Genomic DNA, 19,297 nt, shown 5'->3' on the forward strand with positions numbered 1-19,297 from the left:
TATACCAGTTATCATCGAGTGACGCGATGATCTCTAGTCTACCTGAGCATACCGGGATTGTCCATGGAATGTATGGAGGCGAGAAGCGCACCGATGGTCCGGGTACCGGTCCAGAAGCCTGTCTGTGTTCAGCTTGACCAGGTCACAAAGACGCATCATTGCATCAAGTGAGTACGCACACAAGCACATTCCAGATTGCCTCATATGCCGAGATCACCTTAAGTGCTTGGTAGTGTCAAATTAATATCAAGTGCTTACATGATGCAAGTACCCCTTGCTTCCGAAGCAACGGTCTGTACGACACTTCACTGGACACGACAGGATATTGGTGGCCCCTCGACTCACAACATTCTGATTTGCATACTGACGGCTTTCACCCTGCGGATGTGTGACGTTTCCTTTTGGAAAAAGATCCGACCTCGGTACGAGTATCTGACAAACTGTGATAGGGAAACTTGGAATACTGGGAAATCTAAACGGAGGCCAAAGCAAAGGAAAATGGAAGATCGACGGACCTTACATGCCTGTAGCCCCTTACATGGTCAACACTGCCTGTATGATGACCCAGTGATGGTACTCACCAGGGCCGACTGTTATCGGAACAAGCACATGCTCTCGTAACAGAAAGGCTTTTTCGGAAATTAAGTTGGAACTAGATTATCATCATTCCCAGGATGCGCGGTAGAATGTCAGACATTCTATAAGCCAATGGCACGATGCCATCCAGTCCCCTCGACTAGAGTTCCCTATGGCTTAACCAGCATGGCTGGATTCACACCGCAGAGTGCAACATGCATCATTCCCTTTCAAGTTCTGGGCGCTGCCTTAGCTGCTGCTCCTTTGCGATGGCTAAATAAAGATAAAGAGAGATGTTGGGATTCTCATCAGCTCAATACAAGCTGGTAGGACGAAATGATTCCAACTCCACCATGCACATGAACTCGAGAGACCTAACGACATTTTAAGTCAAAAAAATCCCTCTGGTAAATTGAGGCCAGCGCAAGCATGTGAATAGACTGCCATCTAAACCTAGACGGTGTTTCACTAGAGCTTACACTGAACCTTCAGAGAAAAGCACAAGCTTCACATAAAAGCTCAACTTCGGTTGTATCACAGAGCACAGCAGCAGCAAAGTAACACGTCAACCCGTCAATCCCGAATCTAGGCTCTGCTTCTATTCCTTCTCGAGGATATCCAGCTCAGCAAGCAACGCACAAGCTGTAACGATTGGAAAGCTCTTAAGCTCGCCTAGACCTTTCTACGACGATACGTGCCATCGCCATCCTGTTCTCCGGTAACTTGAAAAACACGCAAGGTAGAGCTCTAACGTTTCTGTGCCAGTTTTATGGTCTGTAGGCGGAATCTCCACCTTGCGATGTCTATGCATCTGGTCCGTGAGCCTCGAGGCAATACACTCAAACTCATCCACCAGTTTCTGCCAATGATCGCGCTCTAGCTCATTAAGTGGGTTTGATCGAATGGTCGGAGTAGTTGTTTCTTGCGGAAATGATTGCGTCCTCGTACCTTAAATTGCTCCGGAATTGTATTGGATTACAAGCAAACGAGCAAAAGGAAGACTTGCGCCAGCCGGATGCGTAGCTTCGTCGATCCAACGTTCGCATGACATTGGCCACAACCCATCGCAGGGCTTGGTTATCGACCAAATAGATTCGTCCTAGAAAGCCTCTTCATTTGGTTTCTCAGTGGATCTGGTCAAACCGGATCCTTCGCTCGTTTGTCGCCAGGTACAATTTTCTGAGGATCTTTCTGGATCTGTAGTACTTTCGTGGAGGCGTCATTGTCATATGATGTCTGCAGTCATATCCATCGATGTAAATGTCGCATTTCGCGTGAGCAAGGAACAAGATGAAGGAGCTGCGAGGTTTATTGCAACGAGGAGAGAATTTGGCGGGAGAGGAGTGCGAGAGGGAAAGGTGCAATGGCAGTGAGCGGAAGCCAACAAATGCAGGCCGACTCAAACTGGGGTAGACCTGAATTCAGGGCGACCGTTCTACTCTAATCAAGGGATGCTGTTTTCAAATATACTCAAGCCCTTCTTCTGAGAATTATATCATCGAGGTCGTATTATCGACTGGTCATCTGGTTGTAAGAGACCAGAGCAAAAGTGTCATAGACTTAGCTGTTCCATAAAGTATACACGTTTCTACCAAACGTCGTGAAGGCACCAAGTCTAGAATATCCAGAATGCAGGGCGCTTCCTGCTTTCACCTGCATCTGTTACTATCGTACAAATTCCTAGCCGTCATGCAATATCATCAGTAGTATGTTTCTGCTCTTTGCGCAAACAAATTTCTTTGATTTGTTGAGGCAGTGCAAATATCATTGTCGGTGAATACTGAGGGTTGAGCAACACCAACTGCGTCAAGGAGCAACTGAGCCATGGTTGAAGATGATCAGGCATCATCGCCTAATTGTAAACAGGCTTCACCCAGCCAACATTTCCATCTTCTTACATGCCACTGCTCCCGCTCAACATGGCTACAAAGCTAGCCCCCGAGATAATAGTCCAAATCTTGAAGTACTTCGAGACCGTGGAAGAAGTTGTGGTCTGCGCTTCAGCATGCAGGCGGTTCCATGATGTGTGGTTGTGCCATGCTCCCCAGATAATATGGACTATTGGGCCGAAGCAGATCCTGGCGTTCGACGATGCGTTGATGGCGGTAAGTGGTGCAATGCTTGTACATGATTTGAAGAATGACAAATGAGTCTCCAGGTTCGAGCGACAGAAATCGTGCTTGAAAGCTTCCAGAAAGAAGAGTTACCCCCTGACCCGTTCCCTTTTTCCACCTTGAGTGGTGCTGTTCGCAAGCCGTCGCTCAGAGAGTTCCAGCAGGTACGCGACTTCGAGCATCTGGCCAAGTGCGCCGAACAGATCTATGTCGAAGACGAGGAAGCCTTGAAAGATGAAATACAACGTGGCCAGCCGGACGGCACCGCACTGTGGGTTCTATGGCGAGAGCGATTCCACAGTTCCATCTACCGAGTCCTCCTGGCAGGCGCCGTTCTCTATCGTGCATACCAGGAACCGATGTACATGGCGGCGAATTGGGAACTACCGAATTTTCTGGACAAGTACGTTGAGGCATTGGCATCTGATGATATGTCGAGCGAGCCAGTGGGTGGTGACGAGCTAGATTATCTCATGACCTTTGCCCCCTACAATCTTGGAGAGAGTGGAGGCATTCATAGTAGCTTCAAAAATCTAGGAGAGTTTCTTGTTCAGCAAGGCAAGAAGCGTGCGCAACGGCAAAAGCTTCACACGCAAACCACAGCGATCCTTCCCACTTTCGCAACACCCAACGGCCTTAGTGACTCAGAGGCGGCTGTTCTGTTCATCGAATTGGGTCAGCTGCTTTTTGCCTTGGAGCTTTTGGTTGGCATTCAGGGCAGGCCACCGATCATCGTCAATGGAAGCGGCTCCGAAGAACATGGAAGGACAAGATTTGCCCCCGATCTTCTTCGCAAGCCTGCCAGAACGACTCCAGTTGTACTATTCGGGACTTTTTTCCCGGAGTATATCTCAACTCCAGCATTGGCAACCGATGCAGTGGACTCTCACCTCGTCGCTACTCCTGTTTGTCGTTCATCAGAGACAAGACCAGGGGCTGGGTTTCAGCATATCTACCTGTTCCTGTATGATCTGCACCGAATGGCGGGCCGTGACAATGAATTCTCCTCTCAAAACCCTGCGCCGTATCCTCACCATCAATTTTTTGAGTATATGTTCAGAGAGTACCTCGGTCTCCGGTTCGTTGACAGTGAGTTCGACTGTCATTACGACGACTTCAGGGAGGATGGCTTCATCTTCGCAGAACGAGATGCTCTTCTCATGGTCGAGTTAGATATGGCAGCCCTACCTGCATTATTTGAGCCTGTAGCTTCAACTACTGGAAAAACATGAGGATGTGTTTTGGTTTACCCTACGATGTTGCTCACGCTCAACTAATACCTTGGGACCATATTTGCTTGCTCAATTGGCTATCAGTGATTTGGAAGTCTGGTTCTTTTGAGTACTAATCAAATGAATTATTAGAGACGAAGAGGATGGCAAGGGGATACTTCTGATTCTTGGTTAGCGCTACTACACATAATGACATAGCTATGATACTCTCTTTGAAGAACACCACCACTTGCGGTCCCTATAGCTGCTATTCATTCGCTGAACTAATGCCATCAGAATATGTAACCTACCTGAATATGGCCGATAAAGACACATCCAGCACCCCCAACACCAACACCATCTACTCCCAACCGCACCGCAACCAAACCTACTCCAGCACCAACAACCCCCCATCCGAAGAACACCCCCGCCGAGCCCTCAAACCAGGCCTCTACGTCCCGCTCCTCGCCTTCTTCTCCCCCGAAACCGAAGAGCTCGACGAGTCCACAGTCGCTCAGCACGCCGTGCGCATGGCCAAAGCCGGGGCCATGGGCCTCATCACCCAAGGCACCTACGGGGAAGCCGCACACCTCTCTCACACAGAACGGGCCCGCATCACCCGCACCACACGCCACGCCGTCGCAGCAGCAGGATACCCGCAACTCCCAGTAATCGCAGGCTGCGGCGCGCCGTCCACCAGCGAGACGATCGAGCTGTGCCAGGATGCGTTCGAGTCGGGCGCGGACTACGCGCTCGTCCTGCCTCCTTCTACGTACAAGGCGCAGTACACGCTTCCCAGCCTAAAGGCCTATTTCGAGGATGTGGCTGGTGCGTCGCCCATCCCGGTGCTGGTGTACAACTACCCCTCGATGACGGGCGTGGACCTCGACGCTGAGACACTTGCTTCGCTGGCGGGGCATCCGAATCTCGTCGGGTACAAACTTACCTGTAACGACATGGGGAAGCTGAACCGGCTCGTTGCGGCAGTGCAGCCTGCGACGGCTGCGGAGCGGGGATCGGGGTTTATGTGCTTCGGGGGCTCGGCGGATGCGACGCTGCAGACGTTGGTGGGTGGTGCGTCGGGGGTGGTTGCGGGATTGGCCAACATTGCGCCTAAGGCGTGTGTGAGGCTGGTTGAGTTATATCATTTGGGGGAGATGGAGGAAGCGAGGAGCCTTCAGGGGGTGGTTGCGAGGGCGGATCGAGTTGCTACGGAGGGCGGGGTGGGGGCCGTCAAGAGTGCATTGAGAGTGTGGTTTGGTTATGGAGGGTATGCACGGAGGCCATTGCGGGGGACAGAAGCAGAGGAAAAGAGGGAAAGTGGTGCAGAGGGGTTGAAGGAGGTGGTGGAGTTGGAGAAGCAGCTGTAGTGAATCTGAAATGATCCCATGTCTGATGGCTGATGAGCAAATATGGTCAGATTTGGGCATTTCGGTCACCGAAAATCCGGCAATCCTGGTCCGAAGCCACTGCTACCCCGATCATACGGTCATGTTCATGATGTCGATCCTGGTGAAAGCCTAGACGCTTGTCTTGGGAAGCGTTCAATAGGAACTCCTGAATATTACAGCGGGAGGATGGCAACGGCAGCAACGACATGGGTCATGGTCCCATGTGGAAGATCCGCGTGTATTTCATCAATTGGTCGTAAGGTCGTGATTATTGTCAGTAGTGTGGTCTCGTGTGAGAAATTTGTAAGAAAGTAAGCACCTTATCTCGCAGGACATCTTGTTTCATAACTCTCTAAATGCATCAAGTAGAAGTAGAAACATGTTTTCAACAGATGAGGTGATCAAAGTGAAAACATTAATGAGGCTTTTTAGCAGAAGAGGACAGCCAATTGACCCTTTTCAGGTTCTTGGCTATGCATACGCGGGACGTATGGACCGGAATCGAATGTAAGGTAGTCTAAAATCACCCCTAATAAGTGCTTGAGGAGGAAGTCTATTGGGCTAGGGCTTTGAAGCTAAAGTACGACAATGCATGCAGCGGGTCTGTCCGATCCCTGCAGCTAGACCACATTTCCTTACCACGCTTTTGCTTTTGGCAGTGCAGACAGAGGCAGCAAGATTGATGGCTTGCTTGATTCAAAAAGAGCGATTGGACTGGCAGCTCAAAGGTTAGGACATATCAAAAGCAGAGACCAGGACGTCATATAGATCTTCATGCTGTATAGTCACTAATCACGGTGGCGCTGAGTAAATAGTACTAGACAGCCTATTCTTTGCAACGGCGGCTAGATTTATCGGTAGTATATGAATTGTGGATGCCTAAAAATCAGCACTCACTCACCACTGACCAGTTTTTGGTTCTGGATCAATGGCCCCAGTAGTGAGGGGTTTATGGGGGCTGAAAAGAGCGCTACAGCACTCTAGGATGCTTAGTTTTATATCTTGTCTTTGATGTAGTCTAGATTCTATCTAGTGCCGCAAAATTTTTCAGAACACTTCGCAACCTGAAAAGAAGGCTATAGAGTTCTCTTATTCACAATATCCACATGTCAAGGCTACACTCATGACACCATTGAAGGAGCATGTGAGAGAGTCGATGGCCCCACAATCCAGAACAAAAGTATAATGCAACATCAAATAGTACGCGACAGGACAAACAAACAGAGAGAGGAATGCAGTCTAACTCTCGAAGGTGCGTACATAATACAGAGTAGCTAGTATGCCTTCAATTGAGACACAAAATAATAAAATGGTACTCCGTATGTATGCAACGACTGCGGCTGTTAAACTAGGAATGATAACAACGCCACCGCCGGACCCGACCGGACAAATTTGTCTGGTCCTGCGGACTAAGCCCATAGTAGTACCAGAGCCTAGTTTGGTAGTAGGACGGAAATGCGTCAGTCTTTTGCCAGGAACTCCATCCCTCTTTGGTTCCTTTCAAACACTTCCCCCTTCTTACTCCTCCCTTCCTGAAATACCTATCCATTGTTGCCTCTCTGTTCATCGCGTTATCCTTTCTCGTGTCAGATCCTTTTCGACTCTACCTACCATCTGCTTAGTCCTCGTCCGATGGTGTGTTTGGTATCTGCAACACCTCGGTAGGACCCCGTCAGTCTTATTCAATCAGCGTCATTTTATCTTCCTCTGCGATAATCGCGCCACTGAGCGCATCGCAACGCTACAGCAATCATGGGCCTCTCAAAAACACACAGGATTCTGATCCTGCTGGTCATTGACACCGCGTTTTTCCTCCTGGAATTAATAGCCGGTCTGTTCGCTCTCATCACCATGCGCAAGATGTGTCGTTGACTGATGCCATTCATAGGTTATACGGTTCATTCGCTCGCTCTCGTGGCCGACTCTTTTCATATGGTGAGAGCCCTGGATTTTGGAGAGACCACCCGAGATCACCCAGGAACCACATACTGATCTTGCAAAGTTGAATGATGTCATATCGTTATTGGTCGGATTATGGGCTGTCAAGGTCGCCAATCAGGAAACCAAGTCGAATATGTACACCTACGGGGTAAGATTCTCCCATATCTTCCGCCTATGCGATCGGATCGACAAGAGTGAGGCTAATATTTTTCTCCGTAATAGTGGCAACGTGCGGAAACTCTCGGTGCCTTGGTGAACGGTGTCTTCCTTGTCGCCCTGTGTATGTCCATTTTCCTCGAAGCAATCCAGAGACTCGTCGAGCCACAAGAAGTGAAAAATCCGAAGTTGGTCTGCATTGTTGGATGCTTGGGCCTGCTATCGAATCTACTTGGTCTCGTCCTCTTTCATGACCACTCGCACGGTCATGGACATGGAGACGACCATTCGAACGAAGATATCGAAGATGTCGATGCGGCGGAACAAGGGCTTGGTCATAACCATGGGGAATCCACCTTGGCGGACAAGCGGGCTTCTACAGCTACCGTAATTACTCCCCATCCATTATCTACACCCCTCTGGTTAACTGTTGTAAAAGCGCGACGATGCAAACGGTGGTACAGAACCATCTTCTCCCTTCTCACGAAGGCGCCGAACCCTGGACACTCAACGCAGTTCTCGTCGATACAGCACTGGGACCGGGCGCGGTATCTTGGGTGTAGAAGACATTCAGGTTCACCCAGCTACGATGAGACAGGAAATCATTGCTGCCAGTCGGAATCGCTTCGATGACGTGTCTTCCGAATCAGACAGTGACCAGCGAGAAGGTGATGAGGGTGACGGTCAGCCGACGGAGCGAACGAATCTTCTTGGCAGCAAGGACAGAGCGACCAACTACACCGATGAGAGTGATACAGCTCACAAGCGGTCAGAACCCGCCGGGGACGACGACATCCACAAGTTCCACAACCACGCACAACCAAAGCCCAAGGAAGGCAAGCATACTCATGCACATGGACACGATCTCAACATGCGCGGGGTCTTCCTTCACGTCATGGGCGATGCCCTCGGCAATATCGGTGTGATCGTTTCGGCTTTGATCATTTGGCTGACCGACTACTCGTGGCGGTTCTACGTCGATCCTGGTATCTCTCTGGTGATTACAGTGATCATCCTTGCATCTGCAATTCCGCTCTGCAAGGCCGCGTCTCGGATTCTTCTGCAAGCAGTCCCTGCAGGATTGAGTATCGATCACATCAAAGAAGATATCGAGCGTCTTCCTGGCGTCATTGGATCTCATCACTTTCATGTGTGGCAACTAAGTGACACTAAGCTTGTTGCTTCGATCCACATCCAGGTGGACACGGAGATCAAGGGTGAAGGATCTGAGCGTTACATGCGTCTTGCAAGGCAGGTGAGGAAATGCCTACATGCTTATGGAATCCATTCGTCCACCATCCAACCCGAGTTTGCCCCGGACAGCGACGCGGAGGACAATCAAGCGCTTGCTTCATCGTCTCGTGGGAGCCATGATGAACCCTCCGGGTCCAGCAAGCTGCCAAGTCTAGCCCCAAGCTTCCGAGAAGGAGATCCTCGGGCGTGTCTTCTTGAATGCGGCGACGAATGCGCCCAAAAGGGCCAGTGCTGCCCCAAGAAGCCGTAGATAATCGATTTGATCTCCTGCCTATGTGCAATCAAATTATTATGATGTTCGGTCTGGCATTTTTATTCACCGGTCCTTAAAAGCATGTTCTTCCTTTACCCCTATTTCTCCATACCCCGTCATTTGTATTATTGCGACATATTATCTCGATGCCCCTTTCCTGCTCCTTATAGATCCATTCGGGTTCGGATGGCCCTTTTGAATGACGGATAATGGATGACTACATCAGTTGACAGGCTTCAACTGCATCTTGGATGTCATTATCTATGTCCCTAATATACATTCTTATCAACCTGCAATGGAATACTTCTAAAGCTGATTCGCTTGTTCCTAATAACCCATGGACCTCAACAACTATGACATCACAGTTAGGTGATTCATTTTATGAGAACTGCTCCCCCCCCACCTTCTCTTCCCCAACAGTCCCAGACAGATCAAGCATATTTTGGTGCGGGGCCTAGGAAGTTCAGTTTATGGATGGCAGAGTAAAGGCAGCCTATACATACTCCAGAGCTGCGATGGAGTCGAGCTGGAGGAAGAGGAAGCAGCTCGACTCCACCTCCAGCTCGACTCCAGTTCTCTACTCTGTTTATCGCCGCTCTTCTCAAGTAGTGGAGCAGGGGAACCTATGGTTGGTCCTTGCTTAAGGCTCGCGGCTGAAGATTGTCGCACCATCAAGGACAGCAACTCTGCTTTCTAACGCAAAATTTATGATTGCTCTTTTAGCTCTGATATGTGTCTCAGCTAAAAGTATTATTCGTGCACAAATTATGAGTTATACACATATAAAGGATCATCTTAGCTCTGGGTCCTGTTCAATGATTGTTATCGCCACCCTACATTGTCACCCCACTCATCCCCATCATGCTTATTCATGCAGCCCCCTCACCTAGGGCGGCACTACTCCCCTACTAAATCAAGAATAGCAACGGCCTTGGCGGCCGTAGCTTTCTGCTCCTAGATACTCCGTATTGTCACGTCGAGATCTCCTTAGCCAACGACAACGATGGCTTAAACGTTGCCAACCACAACCTATTTGTATATTTCTGACGTTTCGTCCTACTCATCAGTTACGCTCTTTTACTTTCCTTTTCCGCAGCATGATACCCTTATTCGTTTGAATCGCCCAACCTTCTGTTCAATTCGTGTCATCGAGTTTCGAGCAATGCGGCCTACACACTAACCCCCCTGCTTTATCTCCTTGAGTCGACAACACAACCATGAGCTACCCTTATCCACGCAGTGACAGTGCCCATGCGTATCAACCGTCCCGCCGCGATCGCTTTGCCGAGCCTACCAATCTTTACGAACGTCTAACCCGGGCGCTACCGTCGTGGGCCAGAACATGGGTTACGGAACTGCGCGAACGGAGAATGCCTGCAGCACTCAGCGAGGCGAAGAATGATTACCATGGAGCTGGACTTCAGAAGATCTGTTGGCGATTCGTGAGGCGTGTGTTTAGTGTGGCGAACGCCCTGATACTCTTGTGGGTTTTGACGCTGTGGTGGGGAGAACGGACTGTTTTCAAGGAGAGTCTGGAGAAGTGTGTCTGGGACAAGTGGGAGAAGTGGGTTAGTGATCTGGACATATCGCTATATCGATGGAGTGCTAACTTTTTCTAGCCCCGGGATGCCACACCGCATCATGTTGTGTTTATAGCCGACCCTCAACTTGTCGATCCTCATACATACCCCGGTCGGCCATGGCCCCTTTCGACGTTGACGGTCAAGTACACGGACCAGTATATGCGCCGTTCTTTTACATCTATCCAAAGAAAGCTAGGCCCCGACTCGGTCGTATTCCTTGGTGACCTCTTCGACGGAGGTAGGGAGTGGGGAACATCGTCGACGACGAGCCCTGAGAAGCGCTATCAGAAATACAAGGATTCCTTCTGGAAGCAAGAATATCATCGATTCGTCAAGATCTTTTCTGATCAGTTTAATGAGGGTGACGGACATTCTACGGAGCCGCGAGGTCGACGGATGATTGCCAGTCTTCCGGGAAATCATGACCTGGGCTTCGGGTCTGGTGTTCAGGTGCCCGTCCGTGACCGGTTCCAGTCATTTTTTGGGCAAGGCAATCGTGTCGACGTGATTGGGAACCACACGATCGTATCGATCGATACGGTTTCATTGAGCGCGATGGATCAGCCCGATCCGCAGACGGGCAGCTCCGGTACTGGAGCGGGGGACGGAGAACAGCCTAATGAGCGTATTTGGAGGGAGACGAAGGACTTCCTCGATGAAGTGCCTCGGCATATGGCCAAGGCCGAGACTGAGGAACTGCTTATGTTGCGCAATGTGTCTCAGGGGATCAAAGGCCGTCTCTTCAAGCACGATGCCGTGGAGGTGTTAGAAAATGCGGTCGCCAAGGAACCGCAATGGGAACCTCTTGGTCTTCCGACTATTCTCTTGACTCACGTGCCGTTGTACCGCAGGCCGGCTACACCGTGTGGGCCTTTTAGAGAACGCTATCCTCCCTCCTCGGATGGGGAGCTCGAAGAGGACGAGCCGAACTCATTGAGGCTTGGTGGAGGCTACCAGTACCAGAACGTTTTGACACAGACCATCTCAAAAGATCTTGTTTCCAAGATTGGGTCCAATCTGGTGCAGGTCTACTCTGGCGATGACCATGACTACTGCGAGATTTCCCACCGCGAGTTCAGTGGCTCACCCAAGGAAATTACTGTGAAGAGTCTCAGCTGGGCAATGGGCGTCCGTTACCCTGGCTTTCTACTCACCAGTCTCTGGAATCCTATTGATTTGACAACGGGGAAGCCGAGTGAGCGGTCTTCGTCCACGATTCAGAACCATCTTTGCCTCCTCCCGGATCAGCTGGGAATTTTCATCCACTACGGACTTCTTTTTGGATTTACCTTTACCATCCTTCTCATCCGAGCAATTGTTTTAGTGCTGTACTTCCCAAAGCCGAACTCACCCGATCCTGTCCTACCACTCTCTGAACACGACTTGCACAACTCTCCGCCATCGATCCCCTCCATTCCCCCATCCTCCAGTACGTCCAGCTCTACGCTTCCGTCACCGCGCGGTCTGGCCAGTCGCGCTGTGAATGCACCACCCMGGCCCAAGCCCTACCATGATGCTTACCCAGGACTAGCAGAGTACGAGGCCGAGCAGAACTCCAAGTGGAGACCGCCGAGCGATGAATATCGGCGGAAGCATGGGGCCGGCCGTTCAACTCTTGCCAAAATCAGAAGGGAGCTCATTGGTTCGGTGCAGCTTGTGGCCAGCGTCGTGTTGGCATGGTATTTCTTTTTGATCTGGCGATGGTGATTTTTGTCGGGTCGGGTCAACCAAGCTACCTTAATAAAAGTAGAAGTTAGGGGTTTAGGCATGGTATAATGACATTGACAGAAAATAATAAATTCCATATAAACCATATATTCTACCTTACGGAGTAGAGGACAGCCGTATGCAATAGCATTTGGGTGCTAGAAGTCCACAAGAGCTGCCACGTCAGTTTACCATAATTTTCTTTGGGTGTGGTTACTGGCTTGACACTTGGAACTCGGGTCAGCGTTTTAAGTTCAGTGGAAAATAATGATCAGCAAGGTTCAGGGTGCGGCAATCACTTAATAGTGTTTGGCTTTGATGATCCTGCCAGGAATCTTGGAAGTCTTGTTTTGTGGCTTGAAGTATCCAATCTACGGGTAGGGAATATTAGACTACTTGTCATGGAAGAGAACTTGACACCACGAGGAAGAGAGGGCACAGGAACTGAGTATCTATCTACCTTATCAGTTGGGAAGAAAATTGAGAGACATATGAACAGATGTGATATCCCTTGCTTTGTCGGGTTACACCCCAGGTGGGGAGCCTGCAGTAGTCCGTTCTACGTCCCTGTGAGTGAGTGATTTATCAGAGAGCATATTATTAGTCTAAGGACTATTATTGTCAAAAGCGACTAAGCCAGCATACTAGACCTTTGGTAATCTGTTACCCATTAACTTGAAGAAACCATGGGTATCTTACTGTATCCTGATAAAAACAACTCCATAATCCCAGTGGCGCAGGGAAAAGACACGTTAGATCCATGGTTCAGGTTCTATTTGTTTCTACTTTCTCATATTCAACCAGTTTCAGACTGATCCAGATTGATCCAGATTGTCCTGTTATTTAGATTGAATTATTGTTACCTAAGTGTATGAACAGAAATTGAAGCTTTACGGAGAGTCCCCATTTTGGCCCCTTCCGCACAGTAAGTCTGGACGCATGTCAGCGGCCAGAAGCAAGGGGGATTTTGCCTCGAGGCCCCAGATTAGAATCAACGGTCAGGTGCGAGAAAATTCTCTCAGCTAGTACTCCGTAGACTAGATACCAAACAAGACTTGATTCTCCGTAGTCAAGCCAAGCCACTGAAATAATTTTCACTTAGCAAGTTATTTTGGGTTTCTATTATTACGTACAACTGTAGAATTGGATGTTTTGGCCGAAGAGTGGCCGGGATCGTGCTGGTGGCCCGAAATGTCACGAGAGGGCCGACAATCATGCCCGATTCCGGCATCTCCAGGTTTTCTTCCCGACTCCGGCCTTGTGCTTCACCTCAGTGTACAAACGCCTCCCCAGGTCCCGCATTCGGCCTTGCCTCGCTTATTTTTCCCCAGTCAACAGGACAGAACTAACAATGCAGAGTGCAGACAGTCAGACAGCCCCGGTCTCATTTTGACGGTTAATTCTGGCCACAGATCATAATGCCGGTCTCAAAGTGTACACCGGCGGGAAGTTGGAACCCGTTCAGGGCCATCAGGGGCCCCTAATTAAAAAGAGGAAAAGTCTATTCCGCCATCGACGTAGCTGATCAACCCCAACAACCAATGAATCGTTCGGTGTTCCCGAACCGAGTGGGTTTCTGGAATACGTCTACTGCACCAACTATTTGTTTTCTGTCTCAGATGCGGTCTGACTTTGGTGCCACCCGCCAATGAAGCCTCAGCTCCTCGGGTTACTTCCCCATCCGAATGCAAACGGCCTCGTGTGTGTCCTCCCGTCCCCACGGGCTTCAGACCGTTTCGGCATCCCAGACGCTGCCCTCCTCGAGTCCCCGTTTTCCTCCAGAGAAACTCCGGACTCCAGACTCCAGACACGGCCGGGATAGTGGAGTCCAAAATCCAGACTCGCAGGCTTCGCAGCTGACTGTTGTCCCGAGGAATGGCCGTCGTTTTGAAATGACTGCGCCTGGAAGCTGATTGCGGCCAACCAGCATTCGTACTTTGCCTCTGTGGATATGGCGGGGTTATCCCCAGGCCGAGGGACCCCAGGTTCTCCTTTTCACTCACGTTGTCTCTCAGGAAGCCCGGTTCGGGGAGTATAAAATCTCTCGCATACCCCGGGTGATCGTCAATTCCTTGACCTCTTTGTTCTCTTCCATTCCATCCTCGACTGCCATTGTGTCATTGTCTTACGATATCTCGTTTGTCCATTGACGAGACTTCCATACTCCAATCCTCTTGGGTTGCTAGTCATAACACTTTGTCCTTTGCACATTACTAGACTAGATTTTCATCATGGGCTTCATGATCAGAAAGCCCGATGATGCAGTGGGCTCTGCAGCTCCTGCCATCATCATCGGTTTGTTCGTTGCGTTTGGTGGTATTCTGTTCGGGTAAGTCTCCTACTCGGCCTCGTTATCACTTTGACACGGCAGCTGACCAGATCACTGCTCATAGCTATGATACCGGCACCATCAGCGGCATCCTTGCCATGAAATACTGGCGCAAGCTCTTCTCCACCGGCTACGTCAATCCGGACGACAACTGGCCCGATGTCACATCCTCTCAGTCGTCGATGATCGTCTCCCTGTTGTCTGCCGGTACTTTCTTCGGAGCTCTGTTCGCCGCGCCTGTTGCCGATTACTTTGGACGACGCCTTGGTATGATTATCAACTCGGCCGTCTTCTGCGTGGGTGTCATTCTTCAGACCGCCGCCACTTCCATTCCGTTGTTCGTCGCTGGCAGGTTCTTCGCCGGGTTGGGCGTCGGTCTTCTTTCTGCGACTAGTATGTTACTCATCTTTCGTCCATCCTGGTGGCCGTGTACTGACAGGACCAGTTCCCCTGTATCAATCCGAGACAGCTCCCAAGTGGATTCGTGGTACCATCGTCGGAGCCTATCAGCTGGCCATCACCCTTGGCCTGCTGATTGCTGCCATTGTGAACAATGCCACTAAGGATCGTATGGACACTGGCTGCTACCGGATTCCAGTTGCCGTCCAGTTTGCCTGGGCTATTATCCTGGTGACTGGTATGCTGGTTCTTCCAGAAACCCCGCGTTTCCTGATCAAGAAGGATAAGCACGAGGCCGCGGCTAGGGCTCTTGCCCGTCTTCGCCGCATGGATGTCAACGATCCAGCCATCATTGAAGAATTGTCCGAGATCCAGGCCAACCATGAATACGAGCTCAGCATGGGTACCGCGAGCTACCTCGAGATCCTTCGCGGCTCCATCGGCAAGCGGCTGGCTACCGGTTGCGGTATCCAGGCTCTGCAGCAGTTGGCCGGTGTCAACTTCATCTGTATGTCCTCGTCATTTCTTTTAGTACTCGGACTTTGCTAATTTTGTCTAGTCTACTACGGAACCACCTTTTTCAAGAACTCTGGCATCAGCAACCCCTTTGTCATTACTCTGATCACCAATATTGTCAACGTGATGTCCACCTTCCCCGGTCTCTACATGGTCGAGAAGTGGGGTCGTCGTCCTCTGTTGATGTTTGGAGCTGTTGGCATGTGCGTCAGCCAGCTTATCGTTGCCATCGTTGGCACTGCAACCTCGTCCGACGTGGCCAACAAGGTCCTGATTGCCTTCGTCTGCATCTACATTTTCTTCTTCGCCTGCTCCTGGGGACCTGTGGCTTGGGTTGTGACTGGTGAGCTGTTCCCTCTCAAGGCTCGTGCCAAGTGTCTCTCCATCACAACCGCTACCAACTGGCTGCTCAACTGGGCCATCGCCTACGCTACTCCTTACATGGTCAACAGCGGCGCGGGCAATGCCAACCTGCAGTCCAAGGTGTTCTTCATCTGGGGTGGCTTCTGCTTCATCGCGTTCGTCTTTGTGTATACCTGCATCTATGAGACCAAGGGTCTCTCTCTCGAGCAAGTCGATGAGCTTTATGGCAAGGTCTCCAAGGCCTGGAACTCTGCTGGCTTCGTCCCCACAGTGCACTTCACCGATGTCCGGGATGTGGCCCAGGGACACGGGAAAGCCAGTCTTTCTCAGCTTGAGGCTGATGCTCAGGAGAAGCACAAGCTTGAGCATCTGGAGAAGGCGTAATCTGTTTTTCCTCTTTTTTTGAAAGCATTCATGTTTGGTTTATTGGCAGTTATTACGGCGCATATGGAGATACCTGGACTTTGATGATGACTGATATGCTAGTTGAATGATAGATGATTAGATCATTCTTGAATTTTGCCATTGTATTCATGAATTCCTAACGTAGTTTCTCCATGACACCAGAGGCGCACCATATCCCGTGGACGCCTCAGGCTGGGTCAGGCACTATGAGCGCATGGCTGGGGAGGCGTAATATGATTGGCTGGTGGGCTCAACAAAGGGAGTAAATGACCCGCTGTCTCCAAAATTCACGTGAAAGGTCCTGAGCTTGTTCTGAAACCGGAATCAGCAAGGAGTCCGTGCACAATCTGGTCGAGATATATTCAAGGATGGCCAATTTCCCAGTCAATGTTCACCATGACCTCTTCTGCGCCACTCGTTCACTTGTGATTTCCCTTCTCCCATTCTCGACCTTGAATATGGTAAAATGAGGCCTTTTCCAGTCTTTACTACATCCACTAACCCCTGACACCGCGGCGATGGCATCACGCATCGCAGAACGGCGCGCCAGCCTCGAACCCACGCAGGAAGTTGAAGATGTTACAATACACAATCGGTCCTCGAGGATCCTCCTCCACAGTGACCCCATCGACGTCCGGCCTCCCACTCCCAAAGCAACAGGCAACCTCCTCCGCTCCAGCCCCGACATGGAACTGAGGAACCTGCGGACCAGTCGCGAAGACGAAAAGGTCGAATCGGCCGTGACTGCAGTGGTGGCGGATGGACTCCTAGGGGACACGCAGAAGCAATTGCAGCCGCAGACGCAATCGCAGCCGCAGCAACGGTACCTGCCCGACACTGCTCTTTCGGCGCATCCGCTGTTCCCACCGCTTCCCTCGTACAGCCCGCCTTCGCTTGCGCTCACGGTGCGCTGTGTGGCGCTGCGGTGTGTCTCGTACATTTTGTCGCTGTTGTTTCTGGGGATCGTTGTGATTGGTGCGCTTGTGGGTTACGCTGGCACGCAGCTGGGTAATCTGCGGATGAGGATTAGCGGTGAGGATCCGAACTCGCGGCGGAAATTTTACGCCGAGGAGCGCGAGCGGCAGTTGAATCGAGAGGAGGAGCTAAGACGGTGGAAGCGGCGGCAGGCCAAGAGGGATGTTGACGAGGAGGCGCCGGATGAGTGTCCGCCCTTGGAGGGCGGGCGGGACTTGCTTGTTTGTGATGTTGGGTATTACGCGCGGCGGGTGGGACTCGACGTGGAAACGTTCAAAGTCCAGACGGAGGATGGTTTTATTATTACGCTGTGGCATGTTTATAACCCGCAGGAGTACACGCCTTTGTCTGAAGACGAGAGAGGGCCCCGAGGCCCCGACGTGTTCACTGGGCGGAAAGGGGTGGATGGTTCCAGTCGAAACCGCCGGTATCCTGTTCTGCTGGTTCATGGGCTGTTGCAGAGTGCTGGTGCGTTCTGCGTGAATGACGATGACAGTCTGGCTTTCTATCTTTGCAAAGCCGGCTACGACGTCTGGTTAGGCAATAATCGCTGCGGGATGATGCCGGAGCATACAACGCTATCAGCTGGCGATCCACGGATGTGGGCGTGGAACATCCGGCAGATGGGCGTGCTGGACTTGACCGCGCTTATTTCGCGAGTCCTGTACGAGACCGGGTTTGAGAAGCTGGGACTTGTGTGCCACTCGCAAGGTACCGCGCAGACATTCGTGGCGTTGTCCAAACACCACCGCCCGGAGCTTGGCGAAAAGATATCTGTGTTTTGTGCTCTCGCGCCGGCAGTATATGCCGGGCCTTTAATCGAGAGACTCTACTTTCGATTCATGCGAGTCATACCGCCTGGCATGTTCCGGGCTATTTTCGGCATCCACGCATTCATCCCGATAATGATGACCGTCCACCGCTTCCTCCATCCTCGCATCTACGGAGCGTTAGGGTATCATGTCTTCGCGCACCTGTTCGGCTGGAGCGACGTCCGCTGGGATCGCGGACTGCGCGATCGCATGTTCCAATTCGCGCCGGTGTATGTCAGCAGCGAGACGATCCGGTGGTGGTTGGGTCGGGGCTCCTTCGCGACGCAGCAATGCATCCTGGCCACGCGGGAAGAAACCCTTGCCGAGATGGAGGAGGATCTCCGTCTGCAACGAGACGGAGACCAAGCGGGCTCGCGGACAGACACCGCCTGGTACGGGCCGCAGACGCCGCCGTTTGCGTTGTGGGTTGCGGGGTCTGATGCGCTAGTTGACGGCCGGCGTCTCCTTCAGCGGTTCCGGAGCGGACGCGAGCCGCATGTGCAGGTGGTGCATTCCAAGGTGATTGAAGAGTATGAGCATCTGGATGTGCTGTGGGCCATGGATGCGGTGGAGCAGGTGGGTAAAGAGGTGCGGGACGTTCTATACATGACCATGCCGGAGGAGGCGCGGAAGAGCTGTCGGGTCCCGAAGGGGTGTTCCTGACACTGCGGTTATATTAATGACTGACGGCTCTAACTTAATGTTCAATAGACATTGCATATATACAGCATATCTAATTCATAGACTATAGCTATACCTACACATTTACGTCATTCCATCAATACCAAGCAACCACACATGATTTCATTAACACAGCTGCCAAGCGCGTGACCACATACCAGACTAACCTAGCCTTTCTCATCAAGGACCAAAGCATACGTACACCCGATATATCCTCTGATTAACCTCAGCACGTACACTGTAGAGTAGCATAATACCCTCGTGCGGGGTAGGACACCATACCAATCGCAACCGCTCATTTCAATCTTACAATGGACATCATAGCCAACGGTCGTCTCCATCCTCATACCGTAGCTATCCAGATACTGACAACGTCGCCTCTTGGAAACTGGAAACTGATGTGCCGCGAACCGAAGTGGGGATTCTGCAGGGGTGTATCTATTCTTGGTGTCGGGTATGACTCGCCGTGCGGGGATGTACATTATTATAGCTACAGTATGCAGTGCTGTAGTGTGAACAGAATAGTAAGGATGCGGTGACGTGCTGGGTAAGCACAGGCTATAATGAGTGCAGGTGGAGAGCGGTTATATACCAGGTTATATGGTATAGTTATAGTTATATTTGGATATCG

General features: G+C 51.0%; 7 protein-coding genes across 7 annotated transcripts; 6 read left to right on the forward strand and 1 right to left on the reverse strand.

Moving 5' to 3' along the window:
• Positions 1-2,495: 2,495 nt before the first annotated feature.
• On the forward strand, positions 2,496-3,922 carry Asppvi_008042 (F-box protein; the record flags this gene model as incomplete). The annotated part of the gene is made up of 2 exons (XM_043303924.1): positions 2,496-2,681; positions 2,735-3,922. The coding sequence occupies 2 exons, from the start codon at positions 2,496-2,498 to the stop codon at positions 3,920-3,922; spliced, it is 1,374 nt and encodes a 457-aa protein (XP_043159859.1).
• Positions 3,923-4,218: 296 nt separating this feature from the next.
• Asppvi_008043 (dihydrodipicolinate synthase family protein) lies at positions 4,219-5,271 on the forward strand (the record flags this gene model as incomplete). The annotated part of the gene is made up of 1 exon (XM_043303925.1): positions 4,219-5,271. The coding sequence occupies one exon, from the start codon at positions 4,219-4,221 to the stop codon at positions 5,269-5,271; it is 1,053 nt and encodes a 350-aa protein (XP_043159860.1).
• Positions 5,272-7,044: 1,773 nt separating this feature from the next.
• Positions 7,045-8,893, forward strand: Asppvi_008044 (cation diffusion facilitator family transporter; the record flags this gene model as incomplete). The annotated part of the gene is made up of 5 exons (XM_043303926.1): positions 7,045-7,123; positions 7,181-7,227; positions 7,295-7,381; positions 7,456-7,776; positions 7,829-8,893. The coding sequence occupies 5 exons, from the start codon at positions 7,045-7,047 to the stop codon at positions 8,891-8,893; spliced, it is 1,599 nt and encodes a 532-aa protein (XP_043159861.1).
• A 1,220-nt stretch (positions 8,894-10,113) lies between these two features.
• Positions 10,114-12,186, forward strand: Asppvi_008045 (putative manganese ion homeostasis (Fr); the record flags this gene model as incomplete). The annotated part of the gene is made up of 2 exons (XM_043303927.1): positions 10,114-10,464; positions 10,516-12,186. 2 exons carry the CDS (start codon positions 10,114-10,116, stop codon positions 12,184-12,186), a joined length of 2,022 nt encoding a protein of 673 aa, XP_043159862.1.
• A 1,656-nt stretch (positions 12,187-13,842) lies between these two features.
• Asppvi_008046 (uncharacterized protein) lies at positions 13,843-14,299 on the reverse strand (the record flags this gene model as incomplete). Its single annotated transcript, XM_043303928.1, has 2 exons — positions 13,843-14,177; positions 14,239-14,299. The coding sequence occupies 2 exons, from the start codon at positions 14,297-14,299 to the stop codon at positions 13,843-13,845; spliced, it is 396 nt and encodes a 131-aa protein (XP_043159863.1).
• A 118-nt stretch (positions 14,300-14,417) lies between these two features.
• Asppvi_008047 (sugar porter family MFS transporter) lies at positions 14,418-16,177 on the forward strand (the record flags this gene model as incomplete). The annotated part of the gene is made up of 4 exons (XM_043303929.1): positions 14,418-14,515; positions 14,580-14,908; positions 14,961-15,422; positions 15,474-16,177. The coding sequence occupies 4 exons, from the start codon at positions 14,418-14,420 to the stop codon at positions 16,175-16,177; spliced, it is 1,593 nt and encodes a 530-aa protein (XP_043159864.1).
• A 539-nt stretch (positions 16,178-16,716) lies between these two features.
• Asppvi_008048 (putative ab-hydrolase associated lipase) lies at positions 16,717-18,648 on the forward strand (the record flags this gene model as incomplete). Its single annotated transcript, XM_043303930.1, has 1 exon — positions 16,717-18,648. One exon carries the CDS (start codon positions 16,717-16,719, stop codon positions 18,646-18,648), a length of 1,932 nt encoding a protein of 643 aa, XP_043159865.1.
• Positions 18,649-19,297: the final 649 nt, after the last annotated feature.

This window comes from Aspergillus pseudoviridinutans (genome assembly GCF_018340605.1).
Source record: "Aspergillus pseudoviridinutans IFM 55266 DNA, scaffold_5, whole genome shotgun sequence".
NCBI lineage: Eukaryota > Fungi > Ascomycota > Eurotiomycetes > Eurotiales > Aspergillaceae > Aspergillus > Aspergillus pseudoviridinutans.